The sequence below is a fragment of the Lemur catta genome, chromosome 21, assembly GCF_020740605.2.
Source record: "Lemur catta isolate mLemCat1 chromosome 21, mLemCat1.pri, whole genome shotgun sequence".
In the NCBI taxonomy this organism is placed as follows: domain Eukaryota; kingdom Metazoa; phylum Chordata; class Mammalia; order Primates; family Lemuridae; genus Lemur; species Lemur catta.
In genome coordinates, this window is record NC_059148.1 from 32,113,590 (window position 1) to 32,140,991 (window position 27,402).

General features: G+C 51.0%; 1 protein-coding gene across 2 annotated transcripts; it reads right to left on the minus strand.

Annotated features, from left to right (window-relative positions):
* Window positions 1-417: 417 nt before the first annotated feature.
* ANKLE2 (ankyrin repeat and LEM domain containing 2) lies at window positions 418-26,936 on the minus strand. 2 transcript variants are annotated; one of them, XM_045534087.1, is made up of 13 exons: window positions 26,756-26,936; window positions 19,335-19,814; window positions 17,150-17,344; window positions 15,920-16,089; window positions 15,625-15,813; window positions 12,369-12,491; window positions 10,831-10,897; window positions 7,451-7,623; window positions 5,978-6,084; window positions 4,863-5,053; window positions 3,544-4,162; window positions 2,396-2,527; window positions 418-1,988 (listed from the first exon to the last, which is right to left on the minus strand). In XM_045534087.1, exons 1-13 carry the CDS (start codon window positions 26,934-26,936, stop codon window positions 1,766-1,768), a joined length of 2,850 nt encoding a protein of 949 aa, XP_045390043.1. In that variant the 3' UTR covers window positions 418-1,765. The 2 variants fall into 2 exon arrangements, with proteins under 2 accessions (XP_045390043.1, XP_045390041.1); XM_045534085.1 differs by having other exon boundaries at window positions 15,920-16,113.
* Window positions 26,937-27,402: the final 466 nt, after the last annotated feature.

The window sequence follows — 27,402 nt, forward strand, 5'->3', positions numbered from 1 at the left end:
ACACCATTTTAATTTCGATTTGAATATTTACAATAATATACAGGACGGTATGGTAAGATTCTAGAAAAAACAGATCATCACTGTGACTATAATATCCATATTCTGATTGCTTTTGAGAACAAAGATGCCTTTTTAAAATGCTGCTGTTTTTTAGAATGGAATGTCATTTCTGTCTTGTACCTAGATCCTATCTGCTACACAGCAAATGAAAACACCCTGCGTAACAGACTTTTGAATTGTAAAATCTAAATCTTGATTCCAATTTTCCTGACCTGTCTCTCTTACCACTTGAGAGAAATAGGCTTTTTTTTTTTTTTAAGAGATGGGGTCTTGCTATGTTGCCCAGGCTGGACTTGAACTCCTGGGCTCAACTGATCCTCCTGCCTCAGCCTCCCAAGTAGCTGGGACTACAGGCATGCAACCACTGTGCTCGGCTGACATAAGTTTTTTTTTACACAAGTTTAAGTACAGAAATTTTACAAACAAAAAACAATCTTACACCTACATAGTATCACTGTATGTTCTCAAAAAGCAAGTTCAGGAAAATTAAGAATGATTTACAAAAGGCACTGAAGTTAGCAAAAACATTGGTAGTTTTTCCTTTTGGATTAAACACTGGAAATGTTCACAAAATACTGCTTGTGTATGAGCAGCTGTTTGTAACACCCAGGAAGAAATCGGCCTTCAGCAAGGTTAATTCTTGCTGGGAGACCCGCAGCACACAGGGCTGTGTTCTGTTCCCTGGTCCTCACACCGCAGGCCCCCCCCCCCCCCCCCCCCCCCCCGCAGGCAGGGCCCAGGGTAAAGGTGACAACAGGCATCACAAGGAACTGAAACGGGACTCAGATTTCTGGGTTCTGGACTCTAAAGCAATGCTCTTTGATAAAGGAAATCCCAACTGGAATGAATTCTACAATAAAGGCCACATCTGCCACAGTCGGCCATAGAATCATTTATGTTCAGCAAACCCTAAGACTAAATTTCAAAAATAGGAAACAACTGACAGATTATTTTATCATCACTACATTGGCAACTAAGTAACGTAGACTGAAAGCTCAAGTGCTGGTGCAAAACGAAAACACCTTTTCATCATTGCTGGTGAGTTTTGTGGGACTCTTTGCGTAACTCCCAATGGCTAGACTTTTCCCAAGAGGAAAGCTACTTTTATCTTCTGGTCAATAATTTAAATGTTTCTAATGACTCAGATTATAAATATCGCTGCAAGTCTGAGACACACCCCAGGTTCGCTGCCTCCCTGCCGTCTACCTCCTGCCTCCGGCAAACCTAGAGGAACGGCATCGCCGTGTACCAGGCAGTCTAGGCGGTGCCCCTGGGAAAAGGCAAGATGACACACGGCTGCCCTTTGCAGGACGTCAGTGCCAACGGCTCAGCCGCTCCCTCCCGAGTCGGGCATTTGCTCAGGGGGTCCGGTGAGCACACGACCACCTGTCAGTAAACGCCCTTGGCACCCTCTCCTGTCACACCCCAGACCCAGGAACTGCTGCCTAGAAGGTCGGTACCACTACTAACCACATCGACATTTTACAGAAAGTTTGTATCTGAGTTCGCTTTCATTAACTTCTTCCAACATACCAGAAATCTAAATTTTATTTAGAACACTTGCATTTTCTAAAATTCTTACACTTTCAAAGTGAAGATGAATAAATTAATCGGAATATAATCTTTTGTGACATTTTAGCAAGAAACATATTACCCTTTCTTTGAAAATGGAGAGCAAAGCGAGAGCCCGGCAGCGAGCACCGACCTACGGCGCGGCCAGCTCGGCCAGGCGCGGGGCCCTGCGGAGGTGGCTGCCGTGTGCCGGGCTGAGGCGCCCGGGGCTGCCCAGGCCGGGGCGGCAGGCGGCGTGGCCGGGCCTTCCAGGGCTGCGTCCGGCAGGGCCGCTTCTCCCCGGACTGCGGCTGGAAGGGCACCCGAGATCCGGCGGCTGAGGCTTGAACTTTCCCTTCAGCGCGGGGCTCGGCCAACTGAGGAAACCAAGGCAGGTCTGTCAGCACAGCTGCGCAGTCAGGGAGAAGAGGCAGGGCACGGGCACCTGGGCCCCGGACAGGGAAGTGGCCTTCTGAACTCGGAACCACGGGCACTGGGCAATTTTAAGTCTCACGTGGATTTTCCACGAGAACTGCAGGGGACCCTGAGTGCACGCCCGGGCTGCTTCCACCCCTGGGACACATAGCAGACACACTGCTCTCCCACCCGACTGAAGGTCTGTCCTGCGTGCGCAGACCCCCGGCACGGAGTACACGTGTGAGCCTGGCTGTGGGACTGCCAGCATCGTGGGAGAGCCACTAACATGTTCACATGAGCGTTACAGACACCCCCTCCCAGCAGCCACCCCTAACAGTACGACGGTTCTCGGGGGTCCCGCGGATACCTCTGCCTGTCCGAGGGCGAGTAGCACAGCACCGCGCTCCTCCACCTGTGGACGGCCGGGTACTGGTGAGGGTCGATGTCTGCACATTCAAGAGCCGCCAACACGTCTCGATCTAGTTTTGACGGCTCCTCTCTAGAATGCAGAATAAAAGGGATTCAAGAAAAAGCAGAAACAACTTTGGTGACAAGCAAAAAAGAGACTTCCAAAGTATCACTGCAATTTTAACTCAAGAACCCAGCGTACAAACAAAATGATGTGCAAGAATCTATCCAGCCTGAACACTCGAACTACCGAACCATCCCCGGGACCTCAGGGTGCCTGCTGCCAGGGAGGCACAGGCCGGTGTGCGGACAGAGGCGCCTCCCAAGGCCAGGGAGGGGGACGAGGACACACTGTCCTGTGAGCAGAGTGCCAGAGGGGGCAGGGAAAAGACACCAGGACGTCACCTTAGGTCTCCTACCGTAGCAAGATCCACCCCTGCTATTAAAATATGGTTTAGGGGCTGGGCACAGTGGCTCCCGCCTGTAATCCCAGCAATTAGGGAGGCCCAGACAGGAGGATCTCTTGAGGCCAGGAGTTCAAGACCAGCCTGGGCAACATATCAAGATCTTGTTCCTATAAAACATAGAAAAATTAGCGGGGCATGGTGGCGCGTGCCTGTAGCCCCAGATACTCAGGAGGCTGAGGCAGGAGGATCACCTGAGCCCATGAGTTTGAGGTTACAATCAGCTATGCTGACACCACTGCACTCCAGCCAGAGTAACAGAGCAAGACCCTATCTCTCTAAAAAAACAAAACAAAAACATTTTCTGCATATTTCCACCTTCGGGGGTAACTCAACACCAGACGGCTGGGGACTTCCATCACCTGCAGTACTGAGACTGTCCCCAAGATGGATTTTCTTTGGAAACAAACTGAAGTCTTGGAGTAGATCAGTTGTTCTGGTAGCATTTACTTCCCTAGCAGCTAACAGCAGACACTAGAATCCCCCCAGCTAACTGAAGAGGTCCCTGAAGGAGCATTCAGAAGCCCCACCCTCGAGAGACCAGAGATGGGAACTAAAAGCGAAGGTCGTATCAAACTGGGAAAAGGGAGGGTTTAAAAGGGACTGGAAACCCTGTGGAGTGTGGGCACAGGCGTGCACCTACCCAAAGAGGAAGAGCCTCTGGGCGGTCTCCCTCTTGGTGGGGGCGGATGCCGGAGGCTGAGGGCCACCCCCGCTGCTGGGACCCAGGGACATTTTAGCCATTCCAGCTGACATTTCACTGTTTGTCTGTCTTTGGTTATTTCCGAGTCGGTCGGCAGCAGGAGGTGCTAACAAGTCACTTTCTCCTGCGTCCATTCTTGAAGTCAGGGTCTTCTTATCTTTAGTTTTCATAACATTTTTATTTGGTACCTTGGAAAAGCGACTTCCTAGATTTTGCAAATTTAGTTTATCAAACTCAGCACTCAAACCAGAGACAGGTAACAGATATGCTTCCTCCTCGCTGGGGGACTTGGGCCTCTTCCCGCCCAGCGTCTCCTGACTCAGAGGACTGCAAAAGCCATTTCTGCTGCCACGGGGACTGTCTGGGTCCGAGGCTTCTATCAAGTCTGCCTTCGGCTCCGAGGGCAGGGGGCTGCAACCTGCGTGTCCAGGAGCACCGGTCGTGGGCTGGCCAGCATTTCGAGCTATGTTTTGCTGATTTTTAATTTCTTCCAAGCTTCTGTCATCTTCGTCTAGAAAGGCCCCCACAGAGATGGAGTTGCTGCAGGCCTTCCCACCGCCTGTGAGGACGATAGAGAACATGTGATTGGCATGAACGGTCTGTCCCACTCAAGCACGTCAGACATTCCCATGACCCCAGCAACAAATCAAATTCAAAACCTCCTCTTCAGATTTCAACACAGAAAATCACTGCATTACTCCTCGGAAAAGGGCAAGCAGAAATGAAGGTTCCTCACCCATCTGAGATTTTACCGTGGTGCCTCACCGCGTTTTAAAGGTGGATTTTTTTTTTTTTTATTACTAGTGAGATGCACACTTATTTCCTTTGGATAATTTCTTCTCCTTTGCCCATTTCACTTTTGGGATATTTCTGTCTTTTTTCTTACTCTTTATATTCTCTTTTTAATGTTGTTGATGTTTTTCGTGAGTTAAAGTTTTGTGCAGTCAAATCACATCATGGACGTTCCATTCACTGCTTTTGTGCTTCTGAAGCACTCTGCACCCTGATTTCTGATAAATACACACCAGGATTCTGCTATGAGGTCCTCCTCGTTCTTTCCCTGAAAATATGCCAGAGCTACAATATTACAGAGCCCCAGCCAGTGCAGTCCAGCTGTTGTCAGTTTTGTAAAACAGCACAGGATGAAGCTTTACTCAACACTGAGTTAGGCAAACAAAACCAGGAACAGCAATACTGCCTGAGTGATACCACAGTCTTCACATACACCTGCATCCCCCAGACGTGTGCTCCCCCCGTACCAGAGGTGGGGGCTCCGTCTCTGCAGCAGCCTTTCTTTCCTCCGAATTCTCCGTGAGCCTTTTTGCCCATTTCCTGCTGAGCGAGATATTCTTCTAGTCTTTGCAGGCCCTCCTGGGAAGACAGATCAACAAAACAGCCCAGAAATTCCCAGTATTCAACCCAGGGATACCCCAGCTCATGAGCTAGCTCCCTGCAAGAAATAAAACACAATTAACCAGGTGAAAAACCAGAAAAAATACTCAAGAGAACTGACTGTACAGAAAATAGCCACCGATGCTCCAAGTACGAAAACAATGTCTACAATCTGGGTTATAATTTTATTTTATCCTAAATTTGGGGCTAAGGTAATTTGCATTTTCTAAAACAGCACTCTTCCTAACAGGGTGAGGCCCAGCGGTGCCCGTGAGGAGCTGTCACACGTGTGACAGCCTGAAGGAGACCTCAGCCCAAACACGCCTCACACCAGCAGACCCCGTGGTGAAAGGTCAAAGGGCAGGGCTGCACTGACAGATGTACTTTTTCATTTTCACGAAATAACTCTACGAAGTTACATGTGACTCCAGTTTGGGCCATGCACATAAAATTCAGAGGTTATTTTCAGGTTCAAGTTGTAAACTTGAAACTGGGCACATATTTTGAGAAAAGGTTCTAAACAATCCCATGAAACTTTATTTGATTAAAACATAATTCAGCTTTGTGGTTATAGACTTTCTTTTCAGGGACTTTTTAAAACATTTACAGGTTTCTAGCCACACCTGCCTCTTGTGTTTTAAACAGACAGGGAACGTTTGATTTTCTTTTTTTCCCAAGGAAACATCCATTCATACAGTACCTAATACAAAATATTAAGATCCCTTAGAAATATGTTACAGAACTGCTCGAAAGTCTGGGAAGGGACTGTTTTAAGTTTTAATTCTGCAACACAAATCGCACCATGTCCCGTGTGTGTAAGGACTTTGACCTTGATGAAGAGGCTCCAGTAAACGGGGCCGGGAAGCCACTGCTCTGAAGGCAGCTGGGCCTAGACTTTCCAGCCTCACCCAACACAGAGCCACACACACACCACACAGCCCATCTCGGCTTTTACGACTCCACGCGACGGTCCTGTAACTACCTTCCCACTCTCTCAAAGCCTCTCTCCGGGTCAGATTTCCTGACATTGTGAAAGAAGCTTGCTTTCTCTCGAGGTGGAGTTTTCCAGAGTTTGCGAAAATCTTCTGCCTATGAAGAAAAAAGTGTATTAAGAAATGCCGTGGCCAGGTGTGCCGGCTCATGCCTGTAATCCCAGCACTTGGGGAGGCCAAGGTGGGAGGATCACTTGAGGCCAGGAGTTTGAGACCAGCCTGAGCAACATAGTGAGACCCCATCTCTACCAAAAATAAAAAAGTTAGCCAGGCGTGGTGGTGGCACCTAGAGTCCCAGCTACTCAGGAGGCTGAAGCAGTAGGATCGCTTGGGCCCAGGAGGTTGAGGCTGCAATGCCACTGCATTCCAGCCTGGGTGCCAGAGCAAGACCCTCTCTCTAAAAAAGGAGAAAAAGAGATGCAACTCATTAGAGAACCACCAGCATTGCAGAATCTGCTTGTCTCACAACATCCTTCTTGCCACCCAGTTCACGGAACCCCGGGCCCACCTGTCTCGCAGCTAAGAGTGACTGCATGTGCAGGTAAGGGAGTCTGGGCTCTGAGGGTCAGATCTGGACCAGAAGGGCCTAAGCATGAGGCCTTGCCCTGCGGATAGCAGGTGTCTTGGAGCCACCACCCCTGACCACACACATAACATTCTTCCCATCACAAGAGAAGAAAATAAACATTTATCTTTCTGAGTCACTCTTACTAGAGTTTTGTTTTATGGAGCTAACCTAATCCTGATACCACCTCATTTTTGAGACATTTTTACAGTTGCAGATAACAACTTATTTAGAAAGTTTTTAGTGCGAGATTACATACAGGCCAGTGCATGAAATATTTCAGCTGGAGAAAGAACTATCGAATGTAAAACTGGCCTAAAAATGTGCATAACCCTTTGACCCAGCAACACCACCACTAAGGATTTATCTGAACATCCGGGATGTCAGTGAAGCCCGAAGGCGCTGAGGTCTGGGTGCCAAGGAAGGGCCCCAGGAGAGGGAGCTGCCGCCAAGCATCTGCGAGGAAGCAGGCGGGAGCCAGGGCCTCGGGAAGCTGGGTCTGCAAGTCGGCCCTGCAGATGCAAGGGTCCTGGTCACAAGGGACAGCCTCACCAGACGGGCGAGGTGCCCTGAGAAGGTCCCCGACGCAGACGGGGAGAACAGGGATGACCAGGGCACAGCAGAGGCCTGACCAGGCAACCGAGCTACACTGAGCAGCGTGGGCTTCTCAGCACGTGCCTGGCCAACAGGTAACTGGGTCAGGCACACATTTTTCTGGCAAATGTCCTGATGCCTGTCACCAGTTCATGGGAGCCGGTCCTGGAAGAGGATGACCTTAGGTTCCAGGGGACCCGGCTCCTAAGCCCAAGCACAAAGCCACAGGCTAGAACACCCCAGTGTGGCCACAGCCAGGAGAGGGTTCCAGAAGATGGTTCCAGAAGGTTCCATAGCAGCTCACCTTGGACGGACTCAGGGGCCCTGCGAAGGCTCTCAGGGTCAGCACAGGGTCTCTGGGGCTGCCCCCACAGCGGCCACCAGGAGAGGACGGGGCCGCCTGGTCCGAGGACCACAGCTCCCCGATGACTGGAGAAGAGGTGTCTTCTGCTCGCAGAAGCGGCACGTAGTAGTGACCTGGGGGAGGAGACAGGCGTTGGCCACCTCAGCATGAGAAGTGATGCAGGCACTTCCCACGGCCTTCGCAAAGGGACAGAGTGACAAGAAATAAAAACAACGCAAGCTCTGCAGCCGTAGGTCAGGGCACAGACGGGAACTCGCTTCACTAAACAAGCCCCACTTTCCTCCACTGCTAAAAAAGAGAAAAGGGGAGAACAGAAGACAACCCCCTCCCAGGCACTAAAGGACAGAAAGGCAGCCTGTCTTCACTGAGCCAGACCAGGAGCTTCACAAATGGCGACAGTAAGTTACGTTGTTTCTTGCCCCCCTGGGATCCCCACCCCTGTGCTACTTCACAGCTTGCACCACTCATCACGCGACACCAGACGGGTGTGCAGCGCCGTGGCACCGTGGCATGCGGTGTGGGAAGCAGAGGACAAGCCGTGTCGTGAGGCTGCGCCCGCGGTGCATGGGCAAGTCCCACGGGTTGGTGTCATGAGGTCACACACCACCCGCCCCGCGCTTGAGCCCGGCCCCTGGACCCGATGGCCTCGTGGACACCAGGAGGTACAGCCAGTCGTGCTGCCCAAGAATGCCTGGGAGTTTTTTATTTTAAATGCTCATCAAAGTTTTTATACTTTGTTCCTGATTATCAAAGTACTATATTTTCATTGTAGAATATATTAGAAAGTACAGCAATTAAAACACAGTATTTCACATTTTACAATCTTGGCCCAGGATGCATCATATGTATAATGGTATTTTGTTGGTAACTGGCCAGTTCTCTCTTCTCTTAGTGGTATATGAAATAATGGTGTCTTCCGGTGAAGGTATATGGTAAAATCCACCTATAATTTAACTATCCATAAAATACTAATGCTTAATTGTTCGGTTTCTTTTTTTTTTTTTTTTTGAGACAAAGTCTTGCTCTGTTGCCCGGGCTGGAGTGCTGTGGTGTGATCATGGCTCACTTCACTTCAGCCTTGAACTCCTGGGCTCAGGTGATCCTCCTGCCTTCGCCTCCCATGTAGCTGGGACCGCAGGCGCAGACCACTGTGCCCAGCTAATTTTTTTTTTTTTTGAGAGATGGGGTCTCACTATGTTGCCCTGGCTGATCTTGAACCCTTAATCTCCAGTGACCTTCCTGTTTCAACCTCCCAAAGTGCTGGGATTACAAGAGTGAGCCACCATGCCCGGCCACTTTTTTGGCATATCCACTTAAGGTCCTTTTAAAAACTTCTATCAACAAAATTGGACTCGTGCTCTCTCAGCAGTTTGGTGTCCAGCTTTTTTATCCCATTTATATCTTCGTAACACTTTTGGGTCCTTCCCTATTCTTTACACAAGTATGGTCCTCGCTGGGAGATACCGGCACCAGGCAGGGACGCGGCCAGCCCCGCAGCATGCTCTGTGGGTGTGAAGCCACGTGCCAGAGGCCACAACACGACCAGTGACGCTGGCCCACACCTGGCTTCACGTGAGACCTTTGGCAGGAACCAGGGAAGGGGTACTCGGTCTCTGAAGGGCCGAGCAGTGCAACCCTTCAGCAATTTGGAAATCGCAGCAATAATATTTTCTCCTTAGAAAACAGCTGGATGGACAGATCTCAGGGGCCTTAGCATTTATGTCACAGATAGGAAAGGCCTTATCAGACCGTTAGTATCACTACCTCATTTTACAGCACTCCTGACAGTGGTTTGAAAATCCCCAGAGCAGATGAATCTGTTTAGTTATCAGGGATGTTCTGGTAACACAAGGACACGTTTCTGGGGCCCTGCGAGTGCTCAGGCCACGTCTCTCTTTCTTTCTTTTTTTTTTTTTTTTGAGACAGAGTCTCATTCTGTCACCCCAGGTAGAGTACAGTGACTCCATGATGGCTCACAGGAACCTCCAACTCCTGGGCTCAACCGATCCTCCTGCCTCAGCCTCCCAGGTAGCTGGGACTACAGGCACGCACCACTATACCTGGCTAATTTTTCTATTTTTAGTAGAGACGGGGTCTCGCTCTTGCTCAGGATGGTCTGGAACTCCTGACCTTAAGCCATCCTCCTGCCTGGGCCTCCCAGAGTGCTGGGATTACAGCTGTGAGTCACCATGCCAGGCCCAAGCCAGGTCTCTGGAAGCGATGCCCACATGGCCCTGCGGACATCCCTGCCGCCACCAGCACAGTGCTGGGACCCACACCTGTGCACATCGTGCACACTCGGCAAGTATAATTAACACAAATTCCTGGACTGGAAGAGATCAGGGAACGAGTGAAGGCTCTGGAGTCAGGAGACTTTTTCTATAAAAGGCCAGGCAGTCAATAATTGGCTCCGTGGGCCATGTGGTCTCTGTACCAGCAGAGTGCCCAGACGCCGCGTGCCAACGGGTGGTCACGGCTGTGCGCCAGGAACACTTTATTTACAAAAGCAGGTCGGGGGCTGGGCAGTCACGTCTGTTGACTCTGCTTTAAACGAAGGCCAGTGGAGCGTCGGGTGGGCATGGAGAAGCAAAGACAGGCACAGACGGCAGAGTCCACGAGCCTCGAGCATCTGCCCAGTCGCCTCCAGCAAGCAGAACCCCCTCCGCTCTGGCTGCAGACGGCAAAGAGAAGGCCCCTTTCTGCCACCTTCTGACGTGTACGGACGACACTCGGGAAGGCGGCAGGGCGGAGCCCCTCCTGGACGCAGCCACCGTCACACGTGGGCGCCCACAGACCACGAGGCACAAGCAAAGCGCCAGCTACCTGAAGCTTCTGACCAGCGCAGGGGGCCTCGGGCACGAGGGCGAGGAGGCCCTCCAGGGGTGGGGCTGTCCCAGGGAGCGGGGGCAGGAGCCGCCCAGGCAGCAGCCAAGGAGCTCAGAGGCAGGGCGGGAGGCAGGTTCTGGGGCAGACGGCTCCGGAATGAAAGGACAAACTAGAGCCAAAGCCTGCCCCGCGCTGCCCTCTGCCAGCCTGCAGGCTCCACCTGAAGGAGCCGATCACGGAGAACCTGCAGGGAGAGACCTGCACGGATCACGCGGATCACACGGGGCGAGCAACAGCTGGCAACAGACAACCTCAAAAAAGGTTCTCCCCCAAGAGAGGCTCAAAGGAGGACACGAGACTTCAGAGCAGAGTTACGTGAAAGCAGAGGAGGGAAGCGAACTCGGGGAAGAAACGGGCAACCGAGAGGAGGCTGCTGAGGGGCGAAGGGCTCTCGGACAGCTCCGCTGCGCGGCAACACCCTGACCCCATCTTACCCTTTAAATATTCTCTGATCCGCTCCTTCAGTTCCACAGATTTATTTTTGCTTCTTTCACAAATTACCTATTGGAGAAAAAGTGTCTAAATCTTATTTTATTGCAACATTTCTTTCATTACAGTGATTTTATAAAAGCAAGTTTTACAGTCAACACAACAGTATCTTAATGCTGAAGTTTAATAAAGCTCACACGAATCGTGTGACGAGAACAGTCTGTCCCCTGAACCGTTTCTGTCAAAGCCTCAGGGGACAGGGCGAGGGAGCACTCTGGGACCAGGGGCACATGCGCTCTACTCTCTGTGCTACTGTACATTTTGTAATTTTCTGCAAGGAAAGGAAAACCTGAGAGTTCAGGATCCAGGCGGAGCAGACGCGAGTGGACATGGCCGTGACGTTCTCAGCGGTCTGAGAGTCACTGCCTGGGGCCCCTTCTCCCCGTGTGACTTTTCTGTGCTCTGGTCCAGGCGGACGGAGCTCCTGTCTCACACGGAACAGAAAAGTGACATTTTTGCAAGTACTGGGATCAATTTTCTCAGCCCTTGGAGAATCATAGCAGTCAGACCAATTTTGGTACAAACAACAGAAAACCAGTACTTTCACGTAAGCAGAAAAGACAGGGAACAGCCTGAGAGAGCACCCGAGTGCAGCCTGTTTTCAGTCTGTCCCCGACTCTGAGTTGGGTGCTTTAAAAATGCCATGAACTTTCAAGTTGGTTACCAAGTAGCATTTTATAATGAAAAGTACACAAAGTTAAGTCATACCTATGCAAAATAATTTCTCGACGGCAGAATTTTCTGGTGAATTTTACTCTTTTTTCATGGGTTATTTTAAGCCTTCTACAGAAAGTGGGCCTGACCTATATAACAGCAGCAATTACAAGCGGGGCCGTGGGAGAAGCCACTGCCACCAGGAAAGGGTCCCAGTAGGTTTTGTTTCCAAAGGGGCGACGGGTCCCGTGAGGGACCCGCTCCGGTTCACAGCACAGACTGGCCCATCTCTCAGCCCCCAGGTCCAGCTCCCTCGGCGGCTCCACGGGCAGGGAACGCACCTCCGCCCTCCCCGAGGTGCAGTCTGCTCCATGCTAAGGATCGAGCGAGGCTTGTCTGGGTTGGGTGACGACACACGCGAGGGGCCTGGCACACCCCCTGGTACACGCTGAGCTGCCTTCAGAGTCACCGCCTTTGTCACCATCACCACCCTCACCTCTGTGCTCTCTGACCCTGGTCACTGATGTGTTTCAGACTTGGTGAAGGACTGTGAGCTGTTCAGAACCGACTGCCAGTTTTAGGAAACTAAAATCAGCAAATTGGGTCATTGGTACCAACGTTATCAAAAGAAAAAAAAAAACCCAAGTCAGTTCATCCCCTCCCGGCTCCGGAGAGGCGTCACCCTGACCGCGGCAGCCGGTGCTCAGCCCACGACGCAAACAACTCACGCGGTGACTTGGGACTCCACCGCAGCTGTGGCCACAGACTGCAAATTTATACATTTTCACTGCTAACTCTAGCGAGTAACTGAATTTTAACAAGTACTTACATCTTCAGGTGTTTTATCGTATTTATTCCTTGGGTTTTTTACAGTCAAATGGTGTGAAGAAAGCACGCTGACCACATCCGCATTCCCGAACTTACAAGCGAAGTGCAGTGGCGTGTCGTAGCCCTGAAAAAGGTGCAGAGGAAGCACAATTATTTACGCTTCTTTGTCTTATGAGGTCGTTCTACGGTGAACACAGTTATGTATGTGTGCATGTGTGTGTGTTTGATTGACAGTCTTGCTCTGCTGCCCGGGCTGGAGTGCCCTGACGTCATCACAGCTCACTGCAGCCTCCAACTCCTGGGCTCAGGTGATCCTCCTGCCTCAGCCTCCCGAGTAGCTGGGACTACAAGTGTGTCCCACCACGCCCAGCTAATTTTTCTACATTTTTTGTAGAGATGGGGTCTCGCTCTTGCTCAGGCTGGTCTCAAACTCCTGGCCTTAAGCAATCCTCTAGTCTCCCAAAGTGCTGGAAATACCTCACCTAGCCAGTATTTATTTTTTTTAAAAAGCCTCAAAAACAAAAAAGACCATAAAAGACATTGCTTTTATAATTGAAAAACAACTGGCATGCTAGCACCTGTCCCCTTCATGCCAGGACTCGAGCTCAGCACGCTGCTGTCACCACTGAGCAGTGCCTGGGGCCCAGGCCCTGTGAGGAGCTTACAATCAGACTGGGGCCTGACACACGCCCAATGACAGTGACCCAGCTGTCACCCTTCAGGGCCCGTGCAACCTCATGACAAACGATGACGGCAACATCCAAGAAAAACGAACCCCTAAGTCTGGCCTGTGCTCGAAGAGAAGCCTCTCCAGCAGCTGGGATCACAGTAGGTGAGGCTCTCTTCGCCCCTGACTGCAGGTCACTGTACTCCACGATGCGTCTTCATGCCCTGACTTCCCCCTGGTGGCACCTGTGACCTCCCTTGCTCTCTGGACAGTCCCCGGGTTCCTTCCACTGCTGCCTACAGACCAGCGGGCCTGAGGGTCAACAGCCACCCTGAGCCCGAGGCCCGTGGAGCCGACTGTCCCCAAGCCCTCACCGGGACGTCCCACAGGTGGCTCGACTGTGCCGGTGCACACGGGACTCACTGACACCTGCCAGAGCCAGAACAGCTCCTGCCTCCCCCTCTGGTTACCAAGGGTGGCAGATTCTGGCTCTGAAGCCTCTACGGCCATCGTGTGCCATGTCTGCCACCTACAGCTCCTGAGTCATCTGTGAAAAGCAAATGTCCTCTTGTCGGCTGCTTCCTGCCATCACTCACACGGGCCATGTCACACAGCTCTCCCGTGCGACCCTGAAGGGCCTCGAGGTCTGCCCGCACTGCCACTGCCCCTCGCCTCTGCCCAGCGACGGGAAAGCGTTCTCGGGCGTGGGGCAGACGGCAACACTGCAGAATCCGCAGCCGTCCCGTCTCTGGCACAGCCGCCCACCTCCGCCCTGGCGGCAGGAAGGCCCTGCGGACAGTTGACAGACAGCGAGTGTGGCTGTGTCCCAGCAAAGCTGCATCTGCACACACAGCTGGCGGGTGACGTGGGCCCCGGGCTGGTGTTTGCGGACCCTGCTCCAGGGGGAGGACTGCTCTGCCCTCCCCAACCTTCGGGCCTCATGTATTCACGTCTCACCCGACACGTCTCAGGTTCCGGGGTGCCTCGATTCGGGAACCTGCTCGCCCTCCCCTCCGGGCCTCCTGCCACACCTGCACGTGAAGGACCCTCACCGCCACGCTTCCTTCCGGCCCGCTTTCCACCTGCTCTGAACCCCGCACACCTGCCCACCTCGACTCCTGCCCTCCCCTCAGCCACACCAGTCTCCAGGGCTGCGGTCGCCCCCACAAACCCAGCACTTTCTAAAGAGCTGAGGTCGCTTTGGCCAACACTTTATCAACTCCTACTTTTAGTGGTCATGATAACACAAAGTGACCTGAAACATCTAATTTCAGTAATTTAATACATTTTCTTTCTGGACATGTGCGTAGATTCCACAGACATTAATAAAAAAACAGGCTGGATACAGGGGCTCACACCGTATTCCTCCAGGGTGGGAGGATCGCTTGAGACCAGGAGTTTGAGACCAGCCTGAGCAATACAGCGAGACCCCCGTCCGTGTCTACAAAAAATTTAAAAATTAGCTGGGCGTGGTGGCACACACGTACAGTCCCAGCCACTTGGGAGGCTGAGGAAGGAGGATCTGTTGAGCCCAGGAGTTTGGGGCCCCAGGGAGCTGTGATCACACCACTGTACTCCAGCCTGTCTAAAAACAAAAACAACAAAACAAACAACAAAAAAAAACCCCACGTTTTTCTGCAGGGTACAGGGAACTAAGTGCTGCATTACAGCCACAAGGTCACAAGTGCCGATTGTACCAATCAAATCTGGTATCCTTATTTAATCTGTTCACACTTAGTCTGACTTTGATTTTATTCTTCCTTTCTTATTTTATGCGTACTATTTTTTTTTTTTTTTTGTCTTTTACCTCTTTCTATAATTTGGTAGCTTGGTCCAATTTCTGTACATTCCCCCTTTTCTTTCTTGTTAATTTAAAAATTATTCTTGCTTTTCATTTCTGCAGTTCAATGTATCATATTTGTTGTGTTATCAAATAACAAAATTATGCCCCACCAAGATATGGTTCTTTTACTTTCTCACCCACAACTTTCTAAACTCCCAGGTTTTGCTCAGAGTCTACACTCCTTGGCTCTAAGCTGTCACTGGGTTTTCCCTTATATAAATACATCAATTTTTCTGTTTCAGGAATCCTTACTTAAGCCTTATTGAACCATTAAAAATCTAGCCTTTAAAAAATTTTAAATATATGTATGTGTATACAGACATATAAATACATAAAACATACATGAGGAATACTAGAATAAAAGGCACCGAAACTTTTTTTACTTTCTTTTCTATGCTTTTAGGCACTTGCCCATGTTCCTGTCTCGACAGAGCCCCGAGGGACCCTGGGAGCAGCCCACCCCCAGCGTGGCCACAGCAGCGGGGAGGCCTCCTGCCCCGGCCAGGGGGGGGCGGACCCGCGAGCGCACTGCCAGCGGCTTCCGAGTCCAGCGAGTGTGCTGCTCTTCTCTGACCGTCCCCCACACGCCTCACTCGCTGGCGGAGCGCAAGAAACACTCTGCCGGGAACGCAGACGTGCAACCAGCACATAGGCTACAGTCGACCACGGAGCTCGGGCGGTGCGGGAGACTCACCATCTCAACAGGCTACAGTCGACCACGGAGCGCGGGTGGTGCGGGAGACTCACCATCTTGTCGGGCGTGTTGAGGTAGAGGTCCACCAGGTAGCACATGCGCTGCTGCAGCATGGCCGCGTCGTCGTCCGGGTACATCAGCCGCATGAAGTCGGGGTTCTCCAGGGTTGCCACCGTCAGCTGGCAGATGGACGCCTGGTTCTCTTTGGCAGCCACGTGCATGACATTGTACCTACATCCTTCCTGCAAGAAAGTGTATACTCTGAGCCTCGTTTTTGTTAAAGGTAGGCAAATTCTGTCACAAGTACGGCAATCACAGTGGCACTCGCACGGCTCAAAGCAGGCTCACCTGCACAATGGTGGGGTTGTCTCCTGAACCGATCAGATACCGGGGGTTACTCCAGACAAGATCGCAAAAGGTGTCCTCTTCTCCCTTCTCCACGGCTTTCCGAAGCTTGGCAGTGAGGTCCTGCGTACGGGGGTTTTTATAACTGTTCGCTCGCTCTTTGTTTACTGTTTCTGATTCAGACAAGCACAAACCATCTGTCATTAAGAGACAGAATTTAAAAACACTTAATTTCACAAGCAGTTTCTCATCACCTCCTCTGTGCTATGCTGAGAGGATCAACAGCTTTTCTGCAGCAGCTTCCAAGCCATTTGGGAGGAACAGGTGAGGGAACGCAGCAAGAGCAGCCCGCGCTCCCTACGAGCAGGCTGGGGCGCGACCGACCCCACTAGCACCCGCCTGGGAAAGGCTTTGTGAATGAGGCGTCACCTGCTGAACTCCAAAAACCAAGTCAGCTTTCAGCAGGCAGAGGAGGAACAGGGCAGCTGCAGCCGAGGAGACACTGCCAGCAACCACACAAGGCCTTGATGTGCAGGGATCCCCCAAGAGGGGGAATGTCCCACACGTGATTCACATCAGGGAACTTTCACAGACTGCAAAGAGAGAAGTCTGTGAACCGTTAGGAATCACCCTGGTCTCTGTGTAGGAGGCACCTGTATGATGCTGAGTGAGGGAACCGGCAGACAGGATTCTTAACTGAAGGCCACATGTCCAGGAGACAGTCCCTCCCCCTGGAACCCAGCCAGCCGGGGAAGCCCGGACAGCCGTGAGCAGGGGTAACAGGGGGCTCCGCATGGAACTGACTGCCAGTGGCCTCTTGAAACAAGACCTTGTGGGCGGTGGGTGTGGCCGAGTTTCTGGCTGGACAGTGCCTGCAGGTGAGCCCAACTTCTGCAGCTGCCCTAGTCCCAGAAGTGGGTATAGCTTCAGGTGGGGAAGCAGACTGGTCTCAGTATCAAAAAGACCCGCAATCCAACAGGCAGCAGGAGAGACAAGGGGACAGATGAAGGAGAGCAGTGTTCCTTCCAGCATTTCTCCACAGTTAGGATGCTGAGTACTGGCATGTCGGCCTCAGGGCTCAAGTGGTTCCCTGGTGCACTCAGCCCCATCCCCTTTGCCCTCACGGAGAAAACCCATCACCACGTATCAGGAAAGAGGGCACAAGACAGTCTAGGGCGAGTCTGACAGCAACGGCAAGATGCAAACTGCTGTATAATTTACCTTTCAACTCACCATTGCTGAAGAGAGGTGCTGTTTTCACAGGAGAAAGTGGTAGCGAGGTTTTGCTTGGAGAAGGGAAATAATCACAAACTCCCCTAGCAAACTTCTCAGCATCTTCTCTGGTTGAAAAAGCTTTAAATCGAGACCCTTTGATCATTTTGACAGCTTGCAATGCTTCCTTCTTATTTTCATAAACGTGGACCCTTTCTGGTGGGAAAAGGAACACAGGAGAGTCAAAGCCGAGTGGCTGCAGCGCTGCCACCGTCAACCCTGGGCTCAGCGATCTGTGGAAACCGCAGCCACCCAGCCACTGGGTTCTTCTTTGCACCCAAACCTCAGATTTCCAATCTTGAAAAAGGGCCAAAAGAACACAATCAGCTTGATCATGTGCTGTGAATAACATGATACATATTTTATACATAAATGTAATTTAGTATCCCAAGATGCCATACTAAAAAGTAAATTTCACATGGATTAGAGATCTAAATAAAGGCAGGGCGTGGTGGCTCATGCCTGTAATCCCAGCACTTTGGGAGGCTGAGGCGGGTGGATCCCTTGAGGCCAGGAGTTTTTGATCACCCTGAGCAACATAGCCAGACCCTGTTTCTACAAAAAATAAAAAAATTAGCCAGGCGTGGTGCACACCTGTAGTCCCAGCTATTCGGGAAGCTGAGGCAGGAGGATTGCTTGAGCCCAGGCGTTTGAGGTTGTGGTGAGCTATGATGATGCCACTGCACTCCAGCCTAGATGACAGAGAGAAACCCTGTCTCTTAAAAAAAAGAAAAAAACTAGATAAAAATAACTGTTAAAAAAAAAAAAACCATGAAAAAAAAAACATGAAAATATTAGCAAAGAATATAAGACAATTTTAAACATAACTTTGAGTGGGCTAAGACTTCTTATGCCTGCCAAGAAACCATCCATAACAGAAAAGACAGTTCCAAATACATAATAACATTAAAAGTTCTGTAGGAGAACTACCACAATCAAGGTTTGTACAAGACCATCATAAATACCTAAAACACAAATACAATGGTGGACTTGGAGAAAAAATATATATAACAATGAAGAATGGTTCATGTCCACTGTTTGATACAAATGGCCAATGTATTGACCAAGCAATCATCAAACACAGACCATAACCGTATAAAAATGGTATTTAATCTAAAACAAGATAGGTTTCCTTTCCTCAAAAGATAAATGGAAAGTTTTAACCGCATGCAGTACACATGGCAGAATAGAAACAAAACAAGGACTTTTCCCTTTTTAGATGTAATGCTTATGTTCTGGAAGGTGGTAGCTTTCAAAGTGTTAAAAATGCTTACCTTTTGACCCTGTACTTCTACTTGCCATTTTAATAAAAATAAAAACAATGTGCATTTATATACATTTACACTTACATAAAATTCAAAAATACACATATACTATATCTCAAAATATATATGAAACATAAAAGCAAAGTTTATATGTATGAATAAAAAGTAGCCAGATCAGGTGTGGTCACTTCTAGGGAGTGAGATTTGGGTGGGCAGGAGAGAAACTCCACTTTTACGTTAGACACCATATATGTAATATAGACATTATAAATGAATTTTTTATAAGCAACTTTCATAATAAAGATTAAAGATACAAATTGCATCATGACCATTTCACAGTGTCATTAATCTTCTCTAAAAAGATCTTGCAGTGGAATAGTATTCCGTTCTACTCGGTGTAAAATTAACCAATCTCCTACTCTTTGGCATCGCCACGAATAGCATCACAGTGACAGCAGCAACGGCAGGGCGCAATTCGTGACATTCTAACCAACATCGAGTTCTCACTGTTTTTTCCCATTGCTATCTATTAAGCCCTTCACAATTCTTTGATGCTGAAAATTGTTTATATATTCCTTGGCCATTTACACTCATTAATATAAAAGGTGTTCAGGTTATAATGAATTTTAAAAAGGGGAGAGACAATCAACAAGGTTCCCAACAAATGGCAGCCAGCCGATCGCTATTTGCAAGTCAAGTGTACCTCACAGAGTCCCATTTTCCTAACAATTTGTTAAAATTCTTATATAGATTTACATGAAATTCAACAAAGTTCTATGTAAAAATGTTACACCGTTTCTATCTATAGTTTTCAATTTTCAAAATCACACCCTCCCCCTAGGTAATCCGTTTAAGGGAGTTCGGCAGGATGGCCACGTTACCATTTCTCGCTGGGGCGTCCTCGTAGGCCGGGCACACCCCGTAGTACAGAGGCGGCTCCTTGGGGCCAGTCTCTCCGGCAGCGTGGGTGTGGGTGTCTGCCGGGGTGGCGGCACTCAGGGGCATCAGGCAGGCCGGCAGCAGCACAGCTTCTTCCTCCGGAGGATTCAGGCCTACGCTGTAACCAAAATCTCTGTCCTCAGGAAAACTGGGCTGCTCGGCGGGATTCCCTACCGCAGACTTCAGAATCCTTTGCGTGTCTTGGCTTAGAGCTGCACCACCTGCCTCCTCGTGGCCGGGAGGAGAGGAAGGCAGCCTTCCTCCTTGCTCTAGTAAAGCCTGAGCCAATTTTTTCTCAAAAATGAACCGTGTGGTTGATGTAATGGGTCCACATTTCAGTCCGGCCTTGACAATTTCTTCTCTGAGGTCATCTGGATTCAGAAGTTTCAACCGAGCCAGGACGGCGTCCATTGTCATTTCACCTGGAACCGAGACAGAGAGACCTGATTTGCTGGCTACAAGCACATGCTTTTGTATTAAAACAAGGTTTGAAAAAACCTGGTTTCAAAGTTTCATTTCAACCCAGTGTTTCTCCATATCCTTTGAACTCTATAAATTATCCATGGTAATTTTCATAGATTTTATACTTCCACATCTATAAAATCTAAACAAAATTAAAGCAAGCGGTTTCTGGTTGATTTGGATAAGAATCTCATCAGCTAGTTTCATCACTTGTTACCATCAGGTTACCGTTCTCTGCAGGTGAGTGCACTGAGGAGACAGGCACATTCACCTGTCACTGGTTGGGAGTGTAATTTGGAACAAATCCCATGGAAGGCAAGTTGACACTGTCCACCAAAATTCCAAGTCTAGGCTAGGCAGAGTGGCTCATGCCTGCAATGCTAGGACTTTGGGAGGCCGAGGCAGGAGGATCCCTTGAGCCCAGGAGTTTGAGACCAGCCTGGGCAACATAACAAAGCAAGACCCCCATCTCCAAAACAAATTTTTTTTCCCCAAAATTAGCAGGTTACGGTGGTGCACACCTGTGGTCCTAAGCTACTGGGGAGGCTGAGGCAGGAGGATCACCTGAGCCCAGGAGTTCAAGGGTACAGTGAGCTCCAAGGCACTCCAGCCTCGGTGACAAAGTAGATCCTATCTCTAAATAAAAAAAAAAAAAAAAAAAAAGAAATTTATCCTGTAGACATATTTGCACTTTATTCCACAAGTGATGGGAAAGTATGCAAAGATTTAAACAGAAGAGCCACACAGCTCTGGCAGTCATTTTGCTAATACAAACAACAAATAACTAGTGTTTTATGCTTTCGAGGATTTCCATGTGCTTAGTACCTGGTGATGTTCTAAGCATTTAGCATATATTGTGTCACTGAATAGTCACAGTAACCCCATGTGGTAAGTGTGGCCGCCACCGCCCACCCCCCTTTGCAGAGGAAGATCCTGCAGCAGAGAGAGGCTGAGCGACTTGTCCACGTCACACAGCTATCAGACAGCGGGTCTGAGCCAGCACTGGAGCTTAGCTCGGTGTATGTGGAGAACGGAGGTTGAATTTATGGCATACAGATCAAACGTGGCCAGCTGGACTCAGGGGAGAAGGTAAGAAATGACGGGGCACAGACTACTGCTGTAGTAACAGGGACTTGAGAAACAGGCTGTCTCAGCCACAGGCCGATCAGATGCCACAGGGCAGGGCTGGGGGGACTGCGATGGGCCCATGAAGACACCTCCATCTCCAGGTGCCGGGCAAGAGACTACTGAGGCAGAGGGTGTCAGAGATGGAGTAAGTAGAGGGAAATTCTTTTCTCCCAATTGTAGGCATCAAGCCTTTCCATTGATACCCAGAGGGCATTTCGATTTTCAAGTCTGAGGTTTGGAAGACAGCAAGTTCAGCACGGGGGGACCAGACGTGGGAATCAGCAGCACGTGGACGGTGGCTGTAAAACAGCGGGAACACAGACAAAGACAGCGGCCTAAAAAGGAATCTGAGTAATACTAAAGATTAAAAGACGAGGAGGAAGAAAAACTCAAGACTTGGACACATTATTACATCACTGAAACCAAGCAGCAGAGGGTATAGGAAGTGCCGACAGGTGACGTGATAAGCTGTCTGGACTGGCTTTAATGACTTCAGCAGAGCAAGCACAGGGAGCCCCGCTGGAAAAACAAGACTCACAAAACACACATACCTGCTGAAGCTGGGCACTGGGTGTCAGCATTCATTAAATTATGGTATCTATTTCATGTTATTTCATTATTTTAAAAAATTTTTATAATGCTCCCCCCACCCCCGACTCCAAGAAGATTTCAAAAATAACGGTTACTTATTTGCACAGGGGATATTAGTCTTTTAAGCAATGAATGCATTACTCGGCCCCCTCTACAGCTGCCAAAGAACCTGACGGTGGAGCCTACTGGCCCCAAGATTCTGCCCAGCGATAAACACCTGACCAGATTCTCTGTACACACACACTGTCTGGTGACCACAAACTGACGTGAAGGTCTGTCCTGAAGACGCTATGAATACGCAGGGAGGACCCTCCCAGGCCCGGCAGTGTTCCACTGTTTCCACACAACCTCTGTAACCTTCCTCTGAAGCCTCCTGTTTCACTGGGGCGAGCTGGAAGGCGGCTTTGTCCTTGTAGCCAAGCGAGCCTTCAAAAGAACAATTAACTACATTTAAGTTACTAACTGTGGCCTTGGGCAAATTATTTAAACTCTAATATTCAGTTGCCTTATCTATAAAATGGACACACTAACAGTTCTCTTTCTTAGGGTATAATGAAAATTAGATAAAATAATGCATGTAAAGACTGTATACTGTGACACTAAAAAATTATCCATAATGTCAAATATAACTATTCCACTATTAAGGAATATAGGCTTATTAATCTTTCAGAATAAGTACAGAACACGCCAGAAAATCAGTTTGAATAAAAATAAAAATGGATACTCTCTTACTAATATTCTTAACACAAGATATAAGTGTCTACTCAAGTGTACAAAGAAACAAAGGATAAAGTAGAAACTAGTAAGACTGGTTATCTACAGGGTGGGTGGAACCAGATGGAAAGAATGGGAGCCAGTAACTTCCAAATTTAAGCTTTTATATGGTTCTGACTTTTAAAACATGTTTGTGATTCACATACTCAAGAAATAATAAACAATTAAAAATATGGGGAGACCCCCAAATGGAATACAGACCAACACAGATAATCCTAACTGTATTACACAGTAATAACACAAAGGTGGGAGAACTGAAGTAACTCTGGAAACCCCTAAGTGACCGTGTACTCTAAGGATAAAGCCAAAACAAGCCGCACACAATACTGCACTCCTGGTAGCAGGTGTTTTCCACAGGGTTGTAGGTCCCCAAGTCTGAAGCTATTTCTCGTGTGCTCCAGGACTAAGCAAATGACCGGAGTGTACTGTGACAAGAGCCAGGATGCCCGCTGGCAGAAAGGGAGGTGGGGACGAGAACAGGCACAGCAAACGACCCCTGCAAAGCGCCAGAGAGCGAATAATGAGCACCTGGGCTCTGGGAGCCGCACGGTCTCTCCAGTGCTCAGAACAGCCTCAGACAGGACAGAGAGAGAGGCGCGGCCGTGTTCCAACAAAACTTTAAGTACAAAAATAGGTGGGGGCCAGAATGGACTCTTGGGCTGGAATAAAACCAGTGATGTCACATTGGAATTGGCAGTATTGGTATGACCTCATGGTCTCTGATACATGGACAAAGATACGAGAAATTCAGTTAGGTCTGTACATTGGATAATAATAGTGTTCCATCAATGTTAATTTCCTGGTTTTCGTTTTATAGTGTGATTATGTGAGATACTAACATTTGGGAAATCCAGGAGATGGTAAACATGATTTAACTTTTTATTCTGAAATCTTATGGACTCAGAAGTTATTGCAAAAATCATACCAAGAGCTCCGGGGGCCCCATCACCCAGCTTCCCCCACAGCTTGACGTCTTATGTGTCCAGAGCACACTCGCAACCCAGAAACCGACACTGCCACCAAACAACAAACTAGACCTCGGCCCTCACCAGCCTCTGCAGGCTGTGTCTGCTGTGTCTCTGTATAACTCCGTGACTCCCGTAACCACGACTACCTAAGTCACATGCAGAACTGTCCCTCCCCCCCCACAAAGACCTCCCTCCTGCTGCACTCCAGTCACCTCCCGTCTTGCCCACCGTCCCCAACCCCCGGCAACCCTCCCATGCTCTCCATCCCTGTAACTCTCTCATTTCAAGAATGTTATATGAACGGGCTAGCAAGCACGAAACTTCCGAGAGTGGCTTCTCTTGCTCCGCCCAGTGCCCTGGAGACCCAGACAAGCTGAGGAAGGGGTCACTACTGAGCAGCATCCCATGGCACAGACATACCCGTCTGTTAAACCACTCACCCCTCAAGGGACATTCGGGATGTTTCAGTTTTGGGCGATTACAAATAAGGTTGCTGTGAACATTCATACATGGGCTTGTGTGTGAAAACAAGTTTTCATTTCTCTAGGATAAAAATCTCAGGAGTGCCGGCCAGCTGTAACTTCCTGAGACATTGCCAGACTGATTTCCAGAGTGGCTGGACCACTTAACATCCCAGCACATGAGCGACCCAGTTTCTCCACATCCCTGCCAATCTGGGGTATTTCAGCCATTCTAATAGGTGTGTAGCAATACCCCACTTTAGGTTTAATTTGTTTTTCCTGCCAAGCCTGGTGAGGCATGCCTGTAGTCCCACTGACTCAGGAGGCTGGAGCAGGAGGATCACTTGAGCCCAGGAGTTCAAGACAAGCCTGGGCAACACAGCAAAACCCCATCTCTTAAACATTAAAAAAAAATTTGTTATTTCCCTACTGGCAGATGTTGAAGATCTATTCACATATGTTTACTTGCTTTGTACTATTTTCGTAATCTTTTATAAGTCTAAAGCTATTTCAAAATGAAAACCTAAAAATTAAAGAGAAATTCTTAATGAAAAAGCACTCCAAACTGTAAGGTCTTAGGCCCACGCCCCGTAAGCCACACGCACCGTTTAGCTTTAGTGTCTGGGTAATTTTCAGTGTCAGCGTCCTGCATTGGGTTTCGTGGCCCAGCGCTGACAGTGTAAATGCACAAACTAGCGCGCTACTTAGTAAAGGTGTCGCCTGAAACTTTCTTAAGGGGATGTGAGAAGGCAGAACCCACAAGGATGGCAGGTGCACTAGACCCCGTGTCAACAGACCCACAACCCAGCTGGCTTCCTGGGATCCCAGGGGGACACTGCCCTTCTGGGCCTGCTTCCTCAGCTGTAAAACCAAGACATGAGAAGTAAGTTACCGCTAAGGCTCCCTTTGGCCCCAAGATTCTAAAGTAGGGTCCTCAGTTTTGTTTTCTGCTCAAAAAATTTCATCTTCCTATCAGAGTACTTGAGAAACCCGTTTATCCTCCAGGAAGAAATCAGATGGGACCCAAAGGGGCTCCCAGAGGAGGCGCACATGGCCTGGGGGGCGAGGACCATCCTGGGGGGCGAGGACCATCCTGGGGGGTGAGGACCATCCTGGGGGGCGAGGACCACTGCCCCCGAGGCCCCGGGCTGAGGAGGAGATGAAAACAGACTGCTGGGGACGGTCAGGGAGGGGCTTCTCAGTCAAATCAGAGCCCCCAAAAACAAAAACCCTGCACCAGAGCCTCCAGACTCACAGCTTTACCCGGTGTCTCTACGCTTCACCTCCAGATCTCGTCTCAGACTCCAGACACCCACTGTCCTCCACAGCCCTACGTGGATGATGCCAGCGATTACACTGACAGACAGCACTTACCAGTGCCGGATATGTGCCACACACTGGACTCACTCCACTGTCAAGTCTCATTAACCAGGTGCCATTATTACTCCTAGTTTCTAAACGAGCAGGCTGAGAACAGAGGTGTTCAGTGCGGTCCCACAGCAGCAGGTGGCTGAGCCAGGAGACGAACTCACACCACCTGATGCATGGACCTGCTCAGTCATTACACAGCGCTGTTCCTGTGTCCAACTGTCTGACGACATAAAGGAAGAACAGACCCAGTTTCTCTTACGGTACTCTCACTGCATGCTTCAGAAACCAGACGTGTGGGGTCCCCCCACACCAAGCAAGTAATTAATTGTGCAGCAGACACCGGCTGGATGTCCTCTGACTCACTTCTGTCCTAACAGTATCTGCTAGATACAGCGTCAGACCCCACAGGCTGAGGGCTCCGTCCCCGAGACTGTCCCCGTACGTCCAGTGCCTCAGGTTGGGACCCGTGTTTCTGATCAACTGGCTGTAAATCACGGTTCCCACGACTCCCTCCTCGGGGTCCATTAGTTCGCTAAGTGGCTCCCAGAACTCAGGGAAATGTTTTACTTACATTTACCAGTGCGTTATAAAGGACTACAAAAGATACAGTTGAAGGCAGACATATGGCAAAAAAGCGGGAAAGGGTGTGGAGCTTCTCCGCCCTCTCTGGGCACACCAGCCTCCATCCAGCACCTTTCACGGGACATCTGGAAGCCACCTGAGCCCCAGTCCTTTGTGGCTTTTATAGAAGCTTCGTTATGTCGGCACAGCTGCTTAACCCACTGGCCACTGGTGACCAGCTTAACTTTCTGCCCCCCTCCCCTGCACGGAGGCTGGGGATGGGGCTGAAAGTCCAACCCTGTCAGACCTGGGTCTTTCCCGGACCCCCACCCATCCCGAAGCCACCTGGGGGCGGCCAGATGCCAGTCAACTCATTAGCACACGCAGACATCACTGTGGAGATGCCACGGATTTGGGAAGTTGTCTGCGAGGAAACCAGGATGAAAACCAACTACAGACTTCAGTGTCACGAACGGTTACCTTACACTTAAATACCTGAAATCACCGAAACCCAACTGCTGAGCTGCTTCACGGGACAGGCCACCCCAAAGCGATAAACAACGACACCCTTTCGCTTCCTCCCGCCCCAAACCCTGGAGTCACACCCGCCTTTTCCTGGGCCCACCTTGTGTTCAGTTACCAGCGACTCCACGGGGCTTCACGGCGAAAGCACACCCGCCTGCGGCGACGCCTGTTCCCGCCGCCTGACTCGGGCCGCGGATCCCCAAGGCGCGTTTCCGCCGCAGCAGGGTCCCCGCCCCGCCCCGGGGGTCGCCCTCGCCCCCCTCCCGCCTGTCCCGGCCGCGCGGCCTTCGCGGACGCTCGTCCCCTCCCCGGACGCCTGCCGGCTCACGGCTGCGCCCGCCCCGACGACTCGCGCGACAGCCGCCGGATGAGCTTCCCAGAGCGGGCCCCGGACGCCGTCACGCAACAGGGAACTCCCGCCCGGCCGCCCCGCGCCCGCCCAACTGCTCGTCGCCGAGCCCGCGGCGGGACGGGGCGGGACGGGGCGGGACGGGCGCGGGCCCCACAGCCCACCGGCCTCACCTGGGTCGGGGGCGCCGGCGGCGCGGGAAGGCGGCGCGGGGGCCGCGCCCCGGCCCAGGCCCCGCGGCCGCTTCTCCAGCCGCCGCACCAGCCAGCGCACGGCGATGAGCAGCACCGAGGCGCCCAGCAGCTCCCAGGCCAGCGCCGCCCACTCGGCCGCCGCCAGCCGCGGCCACAGCATCGCCGCCGCCCGGGCCGCCACCGCCGCCGCCGCCGCCTCGGCCCCCGGGGTCCTGCGTCGCCGCGCCCGCGCCGGGCTGCCCGCGCCACTGCCTGACGGCGTCGAGCGCGGGGCCGGCCGGCGCGGGCCGGGGGCTGCACAGCGCGGGCGTCCGCCTCGGCCCGGGGAAGCTCGCCGAGGGAGGCGGCCCCGGCCCCGGCCCCGGGCCCCAGGCGGGCGGACGCCGTCAGGCAGCAGCGCGGGCAGCCGGGGCGCGGGGGCCTGAGGCGGGCGCGGCGCCGCGACTCTCGGGGTCGGGTGTGGCGCGTGGGCGGAGCGAGCGGGGCAGGGGGCGGGGCGAGGGCGCGTGGGCGGGGCGAGGGAGCACGGGGGGCGGGGCGAGCGGGCGCGGGGGGCGGGGCGAGCGGGCGCGGGGGGCGGGCCGGAGCCGAGTCCAACGAGCGCGGGGTCCCCCGGGTCGCACGGG